This window comes from Bos grunniens, chromosome 6 (genome assembly GCF_055505025.1).
Source record: "Bos grunniens cultivar Pamir isolate PY7600 chromosome 6, Bosgru_T2T1.0, whole genome shotgun sequence".
Taxonomy (NCBI): domain Eukaryota; kingdom Metazoa; phylum Chordata; class Mammalia; order Artiodactyla; family Bovidae; genus Bos; species Bos grunniens.
This window is the reverse complement of record NC_141170.1, coordinates 94,758,257-94,774,284: the sequence shown is the minus strand read 5'-3', so window position 1 is coordinate 94,774,284 and position 16,028 is coordinate 94,758,257. Positions and strand designations below refer to the sequence as shown.

Genomic DNA, 16,028 nt, shown 5'->3' with positions numbered 1-16,028 from the left:
AAATAAAAGCTATTTCCTTTCCCAAGAAACAAAGACAGAATTTTTCTGCATGTTATTTTGTTTCCCCCTTCAAAATTCCGTGCCCTTCTTCAGAAGACTTAGGTCAAAAATTATTGAGACCACTCGTGTGAGGGTCATTTTCAATAAATTTTCATTTACTGTGGGCTAAGAATCACTAGGGGATGGAAATAGTATTAAAAGGCAATTACTCAAAAGTGATTGTTTGCTTTGGTATTACTTATTAGTTGGTCATTTAGGCATAATTTATGTATTTTCTAATAGTAGATGAGAGAAAAGTAAAAAAAAAAAAAAAAAACATGTAAGCATCACAGGATGTTAGTCCCTCTTGCACTATTTGGTTTACTGAGGATGTTAGAACAGCCGTTCAAAACCACTTCGTCACCTGACTTAGAAAAAGAACCAAGAAGAAGGTAATGACAACCTTCTCAATAACTCGATTCTACTGCTCAGTGTTCATGGTAGTTCTTACTTGTCCAGTATAAAAACAAGCGGAGGACTTATTGCGTCTCACAGGAAAAGTAATCATCATGATGTAGCACATCAGGAATGGATTAGGGTACTAGTGGTCCAGAAAAAACTCATGTTTCTTTTCATTGATGTGTTAATTTCATTAACTGTTGTAACTATACATTTCTTATAGAAACATGTATAAGTCTGGTCATAATCTATTGAAGACATAATATGTATTTTTGTACATTCATTCAGATGGATGGATAATTTCATAGAGATGAGGAGTGCTTTCATCACATGTCCTGTGTTCCTATAATTTTGGTGCTTTTTCAATATAGTAGGGCTTTCAAGCCTGGCCCCTAGTCAAGTTCCTGCCTGCCAGCAGTGTTCCATTGGAAACGAGAAGCAAATAATGGGAAGCTGGGGGAATATGGGAAGCAGGAGTATTTGGTGAAGAATGAGCTCGCCTTGAAGGTATAATAGAACTTGTCAAAGCCTGTTTGTTCTAGAAGTGCTGTTAAAACCAATGACATTGAAGATGAAAGGACCTGGCCTCATAGGGAGTTACAGGCTGTGAGCAACCAAGCACATGGTTTGCCTCATTAGCTAAAATTTGTTGGACTTTATTTCTCTCAATGTTTTAGGTACCCAAGAGGATGGAAGGTGGGGTCTATGGCATTGCATAGACGGAAGGTTACTGGGCTGTACTTTTCACTTAACCTGACATGGTACCCTTCCCTCTGTGTGATGTCCTGACCCCACCCTCCATCCTTTGGGTACTGAAGCATGGATACCTCAGTATGGTGGTCACTCTCTTCTTGATTTTTGAAATCAAAATAGTGAATGTTCCCAAATATTAGGACTTTAGGATGAATTCTTTATCTGAAAGCTGAAATGCACAAGGCCTGAGCAATAGCCACATTCAAATGCACAAATAAGTGTGCTCTTTTTTATCACTTGTCTTAGATTCATCCCTCTGTCCTAGACTCCATCAAACAATCACTTCAATAGCATTTTCAGGTAATAAGAATTTCTGATCTCACACCAACCTGGGATTAGCATTGAACAAAATTGCCTTTCCAATATGTGTTTCTCCCACCTGTGCATACTGTGAGGGGAACCACACAAGCATGCAGAATGAGGGCTCAGTCTGCTAAGACAGAGGGTGGAAAGCATTGGTCTTTCATCTTACTAGCTAGATAACTTCCACTGAAGAGCTTGTTATCAGTCTGCATCTCTTGAGATTCTGATTCGGGACCCGGGAATCTGTAGTTTCAAAGCTCTACAAGTGTCTCTGGTGTAGAACCAGGGAAAGAAACCACCATAACCTGCATGGAGGTCCCTCATTCTCCCCCAGTCTTGCCACAATACTGTTTTGAAAGCTGTGACTTGAAAGGCTTAAAACAAGTACCATCTCAGACAAGTTGAGGACCTTCAGCTTCCACCAGAGCAAACTCCCACTGTGGTCCATCTCTGTCGGTCTGAGGAGCCCCTCAAAAGCTTGACTTCTGTAATGAATGGGTTTCCAAATTCAGCACAGCACAGGCCCAGTGAAGAATTCTAGGGTAGCACATTTCTCTACCACTGGGTGGTAGGCACTGTTCTCCATGTCTGGGTTACAGTGAACAAGAGCTGACAGCTTCTCACAGGTTATAGTTTTATAGAGCTTATAGTCCAGTGGGAAGAATCAGGGAAGAAACAGACATGCAAATTAATCAGCTAGATTATTCCTGAGAGTAATAAGTACTATGAAAAAAGTAAAACAAGTTAATGGAAAGAAGAAGAATGCTTTTGGAAAGAAGTATATTGACAAATAGCTGAGACTTACTGGATGGAAAAGGGTCAGCCTGTGGATGTACAAGAAGGAAACATGGCCTATTTGAGACAGAGAAGACTGGCATCTACTGAATAAGAAAAGCGATAGGATGGTGACCTAATAGACATAAAAATGATTTTGAAAAACAAAGAAGATACATAGTTTTCACTTAAACTGATCTGGGAAATCCTTAAACCTTAGTCAAAATATCTCAGTTATTCAGGTATATTTTATTTGAGCTACTGTTTTCTTTCATGTGGCTTTGAGAATTTTTTATGATTGTATATGCAAGTTGCTTTTCTTTGCTGAAGATTATCATAAGTGGTCCTTACTGAAAAAGCATGATTTGAATTGTGTGGCTGGTGTAAGGTAAAGTCAGTGATAGTGTGACCATCCTACTAGTAACTGAATTTCAGGGTATCTTGTTTCCCATGCCAGCTTTACAGCAGTTGCTCCCTGCTCTTTTATATCACCAAGCCAAAATCCAGTAATTGTGCTGATCTTGTATTGATATCTCTTATCACAAAGTTACTATAAGCCAAAAAGAAGAGCTTACTTTCCAGTTTTTATAAAATTGAATTCACAATGATGTAATTCTGTACTCCAATGAAAGAAAAGTTGTCCTTAATGTCTACATCATCTAAAGCCCATGTATTTATAAAATTGTGTGATTCTGGTTGCCAGATTATGCTGCAATTGTATGTCAGTAATTCCAAGTTCATGGTCCACAACCTGAATTACTGTCTTGGTATTTGTCATTGACATGACGATATAAAAAATAATGATGCGTGAATTTCCAGCCATGGCCAGGAATTGAAATGGAGGCATGGAAAGGGAAAGAGAGGATAGGAGGGGAGGAAAAAGTGAAGACGATGCTCCAGAATGGTTTTCATTCCTCCTTCCTCCTTTACCCCGAGCACCAAAATCCCATCCTTTCTGGTACCTTGATATTTTTGATACAACTATTTTGAAATGCCACTTTGATCTCATAGTTTTCAAGTTCATATCAGGTTTCAAGAATTCTTCTAATTCCATTACATTATTGATGCCTTTAATTCTCACAATAACCAAGTAAGTTAAAGTACCAGTATCATCCCATTTTATACATGAATACATTGAGGCTCAGAGAAGTTGAATAACTTATCCAGAATCTCTCAGGATTAAAGCCTGAGGGTCTTTTACATGGCAAAAATGGGAATTTATATGGCATTTTTATTCATCCATTGTTTAACAGTATTTTTTTTAAATCAGTGAATCCCTTTGATTCATATTTCCTTCTGTCAGCTTTCATCAGATAAAGGGATAAAGTTTTAGATATTTCAGCTTGCTTTCGACTGCAGCATAGAATTTATTAAGATAGCAAGTGTCCTTTGACGTCTTGATTTCCTATTCACTGATACATTCATCCTGTGAACCTCTTAGCATGAAAGAAATAACCAAATCATGTTCATCATTCAAGCATAAAATTGTCTTAAAATATTAAATATATACACATATGTAAACCCTATAAAATGTCAAAGATATTATAACATGATAGTTGACAGCAAAAGCTTTGAATTAGACAAATCTGAATTGAAACTCTGTATCATTCATTTTTAACAGTGATCTTGCCCAGCCACATAACCATAATGGAGATAAGATTTATTTTTTAGAGATTTAAAAGTAGCAGATGAAATTGTAAGTACTGAATAAGTGACTTTTAAAATGAGAGACTACATAGCTTTTAAGAACTTTTAAAGAGAAAGTGAGAAAGTTAAGAAATTGCAATACCCAGCCATTTTTTTTTTTTTTTTTTACTGTTTTATAGGATTTCATTTCAAAATTTGAAAAAAGTTTGACATCTGATACTAGGGTCGATCTTATAAAAATGCTCATTTATGATATCAGTTTAAATTTAATTGGTTTTTTTCTTTCTCAGTGATATCTAAAATAAAGATGTGTTTTATAATTGATGACATTTTAGAGTCAAATACAATTTTTATAATGCATATCAAGTTTTCTTCAGGAGGCTGCTGCTGCTAAGTCGCTTCAGTCGTGTCCTGTACTAGATATATATTTAGACATCAGTATATAGATTATGCCTAATTCTTTGACTCTCTTTGACACATCTGCAAGAGGAAAACCTATTCCATGACATTGTTAGTATTAAATTACAAAATGTGTATAAAACTGTCAGCATAGTGTCTGGTGCAGAATTGTTAAACGTACAACAATAATAGCTATTATTATTATTGTTGTTACATTTCCATTTACTGTGAAGGGGTGAAGACCTGGACACAAAGCAAGGTTTGCCACAAATTAACTTTGGAAACTCTGTCTTACTTTCCTGTTTTGCAAAAGAATGTTTGGCTAAGATGGCCTCTGAATTCCTTCTGGCTCTAAGATTTTGTAATTTTATTATCTAATTCAAAAATGGAACATAATATAACCATAAAATGAATTTTCTTTGTTTCTTTCAGTTTGTGGGGACATCCATGGACAATTCTTTGACTTGATGAAACTCTTTGAAGTGGGGGGATCTCCTGCCAACACTCGCTACCTCTTCTTAGGGGACTATGTTGACAGAGGGTACTTCAGTATCGAAGTAAGTCTGCATGATTCCTTTTAGCTGTTCAGTAATGGATTAACACTATTTTAGCAAAATAAAAGTGGTGAATATTATTGTGTTAAATAAATCCCTAGTCTTTAACAATAAACTTTTATTATATATTCCTATTTTTCATTGATTCCTATATGCTTTTTATTGCATAGCAATGTCAAGGAATTGGCTAATAGTAAGATTTTGCTTTTGTACTTTTTACAAATTTGCAACTTTGCAAAAATTGCATCATGTTTTACATTAGATAATTCTGTTTCCTCTTGAGAGAACTAATCAAAGTCGATTAAATAAACAGATTTGTGTAGTTATATCTTATGAGGCACTAAGTTATTTTTGTAAATGGATAATCAAGTGCATGTCTGTTTGTGTGCATTTGTGTGTGAGTATGTGTGAGTACACTTACAGCTGCTGTGTTTTGTCTTGTATGGCACCTGTCATCTAATTAGGGTTATTTGTCAAAATCATTTATTAAAACAAAACAGATAACCTTTGAGTAGAGGTTCATCCTCAGCCTCCCAACTGCTTCTGTTTCAGGTAAGTAGAAGTAACATTCACAATAAAGTCAAGGGTCTTGTTTTATTCACACCTTTGCTCTTCTTCCTGGTACTTAATACGGTGTTTCATACATAGAAATATCTTATAAATACTTATTAAAAGAAATAATTATAAATAAGAATAAGTTTTAAAGAGCTCATGCTATAGCAGATGACATCATATGTACTCTTGGAAATAATACTTTAAAAACGAAAACAATTATTCTTAAGTAAAGAGAGAAATCAAATTTACTGAAGACCCACACCAATGTAATACATTCATAGTAATCATTTATAAAAGAAATTCTAGGTTTTTAAATTTTATCATAATATTTTATTACAGGAATATTTAATGTTTAAAAACATCACTCTTAGACAGCTTTTACTTTTAAACTGTTATACTAACTTTTGAGGGGGGTGGTATTCCAATTCAGTTCACCTCCAGTCATTGACCATATGTATGTGTGTCTGTAGTGTGTATATATATTATATATATATATATATATATACACACATTGTATATTGTCATCAATATATTAACCGCATTTAAAGATCACGTTTCTTAATGATTCATGGTGATGAGGGAGGGTTGTATAAGTTCACAGAAAGGAAATACATTTAGGTATTTCTACCATTTAGTAAGTAAGTTTTATCAAGCACATAAAATGTATAGGCACGGTAATTGAGAATTTAAAGAAATATACATCCTTGCTCTCTAGAAGCCTAAATCAATACAGGAAAATGTAACTATAAAAAGCTCTATAGAATCAGAAGTCTAAAACAGATAGTCATCCAGGATTCAATTGTTATTTGAACTGGTTATTAAAATCTTGGGATAAAAGGGGTACAGAAGATAATTATCACTGGAATATAGAAATTTGGGAGAATTTTGAGAGCATATATGGCTGGGATAAGAAACAAAGAACAAGTAAGATTTAGCTCAGAGGAAAACTGAAGTGAGAAAAGCACAGAAGAATTAATTAAGAAACCTTGTAAAACCTCATTCATGGGCTAACTTCACCAACATGGCAGAGAAGTGTGATGGAGTACAAATTTTGTAAGACCTTTGTATCACTTTAGGGCTAGTATCTGCCAAGAGTAAAGAAAAAAATAATGGTGGTTTTGAACAGAAGTTTATTTCTGTCTCAAGTAGAAACCCATAGATGGGTGGACCATGGCTGGTGTGACTCAGTCTGGCCCCAGGGCCCAGGCTCTCTGCCTTATTGATCTGATGAGTGTGACCTCCTTCCAAAGTCAACCTCATGACCCAAGAGGTTGGGTCACACCAGCTTCAGCCCTCATGTTCTCACATTACATGCAGCTCAAAGGAAAAGAAGAAAGAAAGAGTATGCCTTCTCATTTGAGGACGTCTTCCAGAAGGGGCATAGTTATTTCCTGTGGGCCAGAGTTTGTTGACATGGCTAAATGTGATTTCCATGTGTAGACAGATTTGGAAAAGACTGCAGTAGACAGAAAACAGCAGTGGAAGGGAAAGAGTTTCTATTACTTCCCTTAAATTAAGGTTATGTGGAATCTAAGTAAACATTTTTAAAAATTATTTTAGTAACTCAAATTGACATATTCATTTGACATTTATATGTTCCTATAAAAGGTTCTGAGAATAAATGCAATCGGTGTACTATATACTTCCTTTGAATCTCATCTTTTAAGCAAAGAATGGCGAAGACTCTCCTGTAGGGACTGATTATTTTTATCAGCCAAATGATAGAGTGTTGTGTTAGAATTTTTTCTTTTAACCTTAACAGTCTATTTACCTCTTGAAACTTCACAAACTCTCTCTAATTAGAGCTTTTTTAGAACTGTTTCTTTAAAGTAAAGAAGTTGAGAAGCAGTAATCACTAACTGGTTCCTCAGTAGATTTTAATTTTAGTCTACAATTAATCTAGATACTTGAACTATGATAGTTTATATAATATATATTAGTATCTTCTGCAATTTAAGCAAAGAATAAAAATCTGAAAACAAATGTTGGGGAAATACCAAATGTGGTGACCAGAGGACATTTAAAAGTTCTGAGATGCATGTACCATATTTCCCAACTTTAAAAACAGCTCTTTAATTAAACTTTAAAGTCTGAGAGTACAGCCCCAGGGACTTGCCACATGCACAGAAAATGACAAAAATGTGATGCCCTTATAAGTAAAAATGATCCATTTTGATTAGACTATGATCTTTGAGGGGTTTGAGGATGGCTCAGTGATACCATCCTATTTAAAACAGAACAGTCATTTATATAAAATATACTTACTGAAGATACTGTGAGGTTTTTCATTGTGGATTAAGGAAACTGACATTGTTTGCAAGTTAGAAATGGTATTGTTTGCCTAGTATAAATGATCTCATTTATTCCTCATAGCTCTGCAAGGAGCTTGTGAATGTCTTCCTTTCCAGCCTGCAGAAACCAAGGCCCAGAGAGACTCGCACACACAGTAAATGGCAGTGCCAAGATTCAAAGTCTGTGCTCTTTCCAATATCCCATGCCTTGGCCATATATTCACTAAACGAGCCGTAAAAAAATGTACACGTAGGTGATGTGGACACTTTTACATACTGTTTTATTAATTTACAGATGTGCAAACATGCACACATAGTCCACTCCCTCACCAGTATAATCTAAAGGGCAAACCTGTTGGTTTAAGACAAATCCTAAAATGAGAGCTCAGTTTTCCAGAGTGTAATATCTCCTAACAGACGTCCTGATTCATCTTAATTCCGAATTCCACTACAAGTCTTCTCCTTCGGCTGTTCTCTGGGCAAAGAAGAGCACTTAAGTTTAATTTTTACCAAATTAGCTTTGAAGAGTAGGTTCAGATTTCATATAGTCTCAGCTGGGCAGTATTTACAGGCACTGGGTAATGTGTTCTGGGCAGTACATGAAGCCCATTTTATGAACTCCCTCCTCGCCTCTCCTCCACTCTTCTTCTGCCAAAATTAGAAATTGTTCCCCACAAAGTTAAACCCAACTAAAACAAGCAAACTTTTGAGTAGTGATAAGAGAGGTAATTTTGCCTGGGGGTCGTAATTTGTCTCACATTGAATACCATCCTTTTTCTGATGCTGGCATTATGCTGTCTAATCTCTTTGTGTCTGTGTGTGTGTGTGTGCACACACATATAACCTTATGTATATATAGGTTCATGGCTGAATGTATTTCTGAGAATGCAGGGAAAACTCAGAATTGGAAGAAGAGGCACACACAGCTGTTTCCTTCTAGTCACTTCATCGGGTTCCCTTTTTAGCCATTCTGCACTGCAAGACATTGCCTTGAGCCCCTCCCACAGCACTAATAACTGGAGCTCAGCCCAGGCCTCAGACTCCTTTAAGTAGGAAGAATTGTATTTACTAGCTGTGAACCCATAGACTAGAATGAACCACGGTACGTCAGGCAATGTTCTGTGCTTCTGCCTGAGAATAACAAGCAAACAGTACAGCAGGTGGTGTTAGGTGACAGAGTGATGCCACAGACATGAGGAAGGAATTGTTTGGCTGTCTCCTTGAATCTGAGGGTCTTTATAGTGCATCGCTAGCCCCAGTGCTGCTTCTCTGTGTGCTTGTCAGACCAGGCAAATAATGGCTTAGAGGAGCAGCATTTGACATTTCAGAAATCTGGATCTTTTCCCAGCCGATACACATCCCTCACTTGATCATCCTGTGACTGAGAGACAGCATTTTTGACTGGAATGTTTCATAGCATGTATGGTTAATTTAGGGAGTTGCTTGATATATGTCTGAAGCTGAATATATATATATACACATACAGATGTTTACTTTCTTGCTTCTTCTTTTACATCCTTCTTGACTCCCCTATACAAGTTTTTAAGAATAAATCACAAAGTAAATCATTGTACTGCTATAGTCGAGCCAATTAAACTAATGAAGAAAATTATATCCTTAGTGCTGCTTCACTGAAGAAGATAGATACATAAGAGAAAACTATGTCTATGATAATAATTAATAAAAAGATTAGAGGATTCTCAAATCTTTTGTATTTACAAAACCAAGCTAATTTTAAATTATAAAGTGAAAGTGAAGTCTCTCCGTCATGTCTGACTGTTTGCAACCCCGTGAACTGTAGCCTACCAGGCTCCTCGGTCCTTGGGATTTTCCAGGCAAGAGTACTGGAGTGGGCTGCCATTTCCTTCTCCAGGGGATCTTCCCGGTCCAGGGATCAAACCCTGGTCTCCCGCATTGTAGGCAGACGCTTTACCATCTCAGCCACCAGGGAAGTTCAAGTTAAATTGTAAATAACTGTTTAATTACTTAGACTGAAAAAAATACTGTTGTTGAAAGTGATTAGTGCAACTGATTTACATATCACCATGCAAAAAAAGCCAGTTGAACTTGCCTCTCTGTTCCTACCTTACTCAGTAAATCCAATGAAAATTTTATTCATATTAGCCATCTGATACCACATGGACCAAAAAAACAGCTATTTAACTAATTTTTATTTCATTTATTAATGGTGATAATGTTTTACATGGGGTTTCTTTCTTTCTTTTTTTTTTCTTTTAAAGAATATCAAGTTGTAATTTTAAGCTCTTCAGATCTCCAGAATGTTAGAACTTTAGATGACAAAATAGTTGCGAGCAAGGCAGAGTTGTGCTTGGCAGCTCTCTCCCACCAGATGTTGAGGGCGAAGGCTGGCGGGGCTCCACTCTCCAATCCACCCTTGCCCTGTCATTTACCATGCCACTTATTCCATATTGGCTGCATTTGTGGTTTTGTTCAGTGTTTGGGAAGATATTTTATTCTTGCCACAGGGGAGAGGGAAATAAAATGTGAAAAGAGGACTCTTATTTTTAGGGTCTTCTGAGCCAAGAATTTGGAAATTGAGTTTTCTTTAGTGTTTTCTTTCCTCCTCTCCTCCTCCTCCCTCCCTTCCTTTTTCTCTCTGTCATCTCTCTTTTCTCTCCCCCATTCGCTCTCTGCTCCCTCTCCTTTCTGGCTGTCTTCCTTCTCATTTATAGGAAAGGAGTCACTATTTCCTAAATTTCTACTACATGCAGGGAGCTTTATGTCCATTACATAATAAGGGATATGAAATGTGTATTGAATCGTTGAAAAGGTAAATAGATATGATAAGGAAACCATAGAACCTTTGAGTTTTCAGTTATAAAAGAGCTACAGTAATTAAGACTAGAGGTGATAAAGCCATGTGCTGATGTCAAAACATGATCTTTAACAGATGGCAGAAAAAGAGTATGTGGGCTGTAGATTGTGATTCCTCTGGTAGCATCTGAGTGGGGTTAACAGATGGCAGAAAAAGAATATATGGGCTCTAGAACGTGATTCCTTTGGTAGTATCTGAGTGGGGTTAAGTTGCAGTTTAGATTTTTGTTGGAGAGATTATAGCTTTGCTTTAAAATAAATTGTTATAGGTAAAACTAATCTAAAGAGTTCGGAACTGTGGTAACGTTTTCCAAAGGGTATTGACTGAAGGAGGGCACAAAAGAGCCATCTGGATGCTGAAATGTAACTGAATCTGGGTGGTGGTTTCATGGGAATATACATATGGAAAAATTCATTGACTGGTACATTTAAGATATATACATTTCACTGGATATAAATTATACCTTAGTGAAAACAAAAAACAAAATCTTTTTAAAAAGTAACTACAATATAGCCAAAGCACATAGTCTCTCCCCCACTGTATGCCTTAAATACAATTTCAACAAGTGAATGTAATTTTTAAAGAATTTCACATACCCATTCCTATTCCAAATCAAACATCCAGTGTTAGCAATCTATTTGGGAAAAATATAACATATATAATTTATAATTTAATTTATATTTTTATAAATTTATTTTTATAAAAATATTTTTATAAATATTTTTATAAAAATATAAATATTTTATATAAATATATTTTTATAAATTTATTTTTTATAATTTTAAATTGCACTATTTATACATAATATATAAACAAAATATGCATATGATACAATCATATAAATTTAAAATGAGAATAGCTTTCACATTGATGTTAATAACAGTGTATATCTTCTCTGAAATGTGAGACAAGCTTGATAATACACATTTGTTTTGCTAGAACATTGTAAGTGCACCTCTAAACCTGATACGTAAGAGAGACTCATTGAGCCACCTACTACCCACTGAGATAATAGGGGATTTTTACACTTATCAAAAGATCATAATCCTTCCATTTGGTCAATTGGTCAACTTCTCAGAAATAGTAATATCATCTTTCACATGAACTTTAGGTAATAATTATAAGCACAAACTAATCATTGTAAAATTATTTAATGTAACATATATATTTAAAATTTGATGTTAGCTCATCATTTTTGTTTGTTCAATTATAATTACATAGTTGGGGACAGTATCTGGCTTGAACAACTCAATAATACATATTTTTTCTTTCTTTAAAACTAGGGCTATGTATTCAAACATTTACTTCCATTGACTTAATAAGTAATCATATAGGCTGACAAATGATGACTGTTCACAGGTAGCACCACAGATGAACTGCCAATGGCTTGACCCTCATTCCTGCCATGTGTTAGAAAGCTCATTATTAAGTGTAAATATTGCTTTATTTGGGGTTTTAGATTTTAGTAACTAGAATCAGACTTGTCTCAATATTCTTCTGGTTCTTTAGCTTCACTTTCCGAATAAAGTTCATGAGAATAAAAAAGCACACTTGTTTTCAGTGTGATTTTTCTCTTCCCTGTGGATTTTTAATGAATGCTATTTGAGGATAATGAAATTTATATTAATACTTGAGTATCCCAGTTATATTTATTCACCCTTCTGGAAGACTGTGTCAATGTAGGTTGATTCCAAGCCTCATTTTTATGCAAACTGCAATACACAACTACTTATTTTGTGAGTTTTAAGGTATATGAAAAGTTTCCCCTAGCTGTCAACAGCATGTGTAGTGAGATTCCCTGGCCTTCATTTTGATTACAATTATATATGAAATGAAAAGCTCAAGGCTTTAAATACCAAAAGCACTGAAATAAGAGACAAGATAATGGGAGAGGAGACTAGTAAAGGAGAGAAGAACATAACAGAAAATAGAGACACAATCCAGGTTAGCCTGAGCTTGTCAGTGTTCACTTCCAAATTTTGTCAGGCCTTTGCTTGCTAATTTTTCCATTTCTATTCAAAATAATTAGCTTTACAAAGAGAAGTGGCTTTATTTTATTTATTAGCTGTTCATCACATTTCTTCTCATACTTTTACACTGGTATATTTTCATTTTTAATATATTTTCATTTTGGTTTTTTCCAGTAGACTGTATGTACTCCATTGTTTGTTTGCGTGTGTTGTCTAGATCCCCAGTGTGATGTTTATATTTTAGTATAGGTGAACATTTGGAGAAGGAAATGGCAACCCACTCCAGTGTTCCTGCCTGGAGAATCCTGTGGACAGAGGAGCCTGGCAGGGTACAGTCCATGGGTTGGCGAAAGATTTGGACACAGTTGAGCGACTGAGCACACACGGATGAACCTGGCTTGGTACCGAAAGAATGTTTCTGTTTGATTTTCAGTATCTTCCTTAAAAAAAACTTAGTCTTTTGGAGACTTTTGGTCATACTAGCACATTTTGTTCATGTCTTCCTGGTGTGTGAGCCAAAGTATGTGTAACTATAATGGAAAATATTTATTTTTATATTATTCTTTTTTTTCTCAGTGTGTGCTGTATTTGTGGGCTTTGAAAATTCTTTACCCCAAAACACTGTTTTTACTTCGTGGAAATCATGAATGTAGACATCTAACAGAGTATTTCACATTTAAACAAGAATGTAAGTATACTTCTGGTTTCTCTTTTAACATCGTGTATACTAAATAGTAATTTTAATCCATACAGAGTTTTACATTATGATCCATTGCTTAAAAGTAAAAAGCTCAAAAATGAGACCATATCATTTCATATTACTTTCTGAGCATAGCGAGTTAAGAGAATTAAGAATTTCTTTTAAAATTATAAGTTCTTTATAAATGATATAAAATTGGAATTAATATTTGATGTGATTTAGCCTAAGGTTTAGAAAAGGCACAGGAACCAGAGATCAAATTGTCAGCATTCATTGGATCATAGAAAAAGCAAGGGGTTTCCAGAAAATCATCTAAGCCAAAGCTTTTGGTTGTATGGATAACAATAGACTGTGGAAAATTCTTAAACAGATGGGAATACCAGTTCACCTTACCTGCTTCCTGAGAAACCTGTATGCAGGTCAGGAAGCAATAGCTAGAACTGGACATGAAACAACTGACTGGTTCCAAATTGGTAAAGGGATACATCAAGACTGTATATGTCACCCTGCTTATTTAACTTATATGCAGAGTATATCATGTGAAATGCTGGGCTACATGAATCACAAGCTGGAATCAAGATTGCCAGGAGAAATATCAACAATCTCAGATATGAAGATGACACCACCCTTATGGCAGAAAGTGATGAGGCACTAAAGAGCCTCTTGATGAGGGTGAAAGAGGAAAGTGAAAGAGCTGGTTTAAAACTCAGCCCTCAAAAAATGAAGATAATGGCATCTGGTCCCATCACTTCATGGCAAATAGAAGGGGGAAAAGTAGAAGCAGTTACAGATTTTATTTTCTTGGTCTCCAAAATCATTGCAGATGGTGACTGCAGCTATGAAATTGAAAGATGCTTGCTGCTAGAAAGAAAAGCATTTTAATCTGCTGTCTAGGTTGTGACAAACCTAGACAGCAGATTAAAAGATGCTTGTTCCTAGGAAGAAAAACTGAAAAACCTAGACTGCATATTAAAAAGCAGAGACATCATTTGGATGACAAAGGTCCATATGGCAAAAGCTATGTTTTTCCAGTAGTCATGTATGGATATGAGTTGGACCATAAAGAAAGCTGAGTGCTAAAGAATTGATGCTTTTGAACTGTGGTATTGGAGAAGACCCTTGAGAGTCCCTTGGACAGCAAGGAGATCAAACCAGTCAATCCTAAAGAAAATCAATCCTGAATATTCATTGGAAGGAAAACCAATACTTTGGCCACCTGATGGAAAGAGCCAACTCATTGGAAAAGACTCTGATGCTGGGAAAAATTGAAGGCAGGAGGAGAAGCGGATGACAGAGATGAGATGGTTGGATGGCATCACTGACTCAATGAACATGAGTTTGAGCAAATCCAGGAGATAATGAAGGACAGGGAAGCCTGGCATGCTGCAGTCCATGGGGTTGCAAAGAGTTGTTGAAAATGACTTACCAACTTAACAACAACAACAAGCCTAAGCAACAAGCAAGTAAGTTAGTAGTCAGAATATTGCTGTTCAGGATAATCCTACTTTTTAATCTCACATCACTCAATAAAATCAAATGGAGGACAGATTCAACCTTGTGCTTCTCTTTCTGGATGCAAAGGATTTACCAGCCTCAAGTGGATTTTACAGAATTAAAGACAACTTCTTCTTATAGAAATAAACTAGGGGTGAGAAGTACCTCATATAAATGTCATTTTCCTCTCTCTTAATTTTCCTCATTGTCTTTGGAAACTTAAATTTCTTTCTGTCATTCATTTATCCCTATTTCAATGGAACACAAAACTTCTCTAAAAACATTTGCTATAAGTTAATAAAGGAAAAGTAATGTGCAGTGATTTAGAAGCAACATTGGAAACTTTCTTGCTATCTGCTTTTCTGTAAGAAAGTTCCGGAGAATCATCCGGTTTTGTATCTTCTTCCATTCATCTCCTAGTTTTTGTGTTCTGTTCTGTTTTTAATATACATTTGTAGATGAATAGGACTTCTCTGATGGCTCACAGGGTAAAGAATCTCCCTGCAATGCAGGAGATCTGGGTTCAATTCCTGGGTCACGAAGATCCCCTGGAGAAGGGAATGGCTACCCACTCCAGTATTCTTGCCTGGAGAATTCCATGGATAAGGGAGCCTGGCAGGCCACAGTCCATGGGGTCACATGGAATGGACATGACTAAGCAACTAACACTGTAGATAAATAGCAGAAATGTATGTATGCAAGAGTTCTCTCCTCCATTATAGAAAAAATTACTAAAAAGGTCAAATATGGATGAACCACAAAAGTAAAAAACAGTAGATATAAACATTAATATATAACATTAAAAAGTCTTTAATCATATTTGGAGCTTTGCATGTGTACTTACATGCTAATATGATTCCAGCAGAAAAACAAAAAAATTAATTTTTATGAGCCAGTCCTACTTCTGAAATCATAAGAGTAAGTAATTGGTTTTTGATAATGTTTTAAAGGTAAAATAAAGTATTCAGAACGCGTATATGATGCCTGCATGGATGCCTTTGACTGCCTGCCCCTGGCTGCCCTGATGAACCAGCAGTTCCTGTGTGTACACGGCGGTTTGTCTCCAGAGATAAACACTTTAGATGATATCAGAAAAGTAAGTTCTGTTATTTTCCAGGTCTATCCATTTTTTACTCCTTCAGTAATAAATGCATAACATCAATTTCCCTGCCTTTAACAATAACTTTTTGAATTAAAATGATCTAAAGTAGTCATGGGAGAAGGCAATGGCAACCCACTCCAGTACTCTTGCCTGGAAAATCCCATGGACGGAGGAGCCTGGTAGGCTGCAGTCCATGGGGTTGCTGAGGGTCG

General features: G+C 35.8%; 1 protein-coding gene across 2 annotated transcripts in view; it reads left to right on the top strand.

The window, feature by feature from the left end:
• The window catches only part of PPP3CA (protein phosphatase 3 catalytic subunit alpha), a 334,161-nt gene that overhangs the window by 251,415 nt on the left and 66,718 nt on the right, over positions 1-16,028 (top strand). For both annotated transcript variants that reach the window (XM_086406759.1, XM_086406758.1), the window contains exons 3-5: positions 4,747-4,871; positions 13,097-13,208; positions 15,665-15,810. In XM_086406759.1, coding sequence (XP_086262885.1) covers positions 4,747-4,871; positions 13,097-13,208; positions 15,665-15,810 — 383 coding nt within the window. The remainder of the gene's footprint in view (positions 1-4,746; positions 4,872-13,096; positions 13,209-15,664; positions 15,811-16,028) is intronic.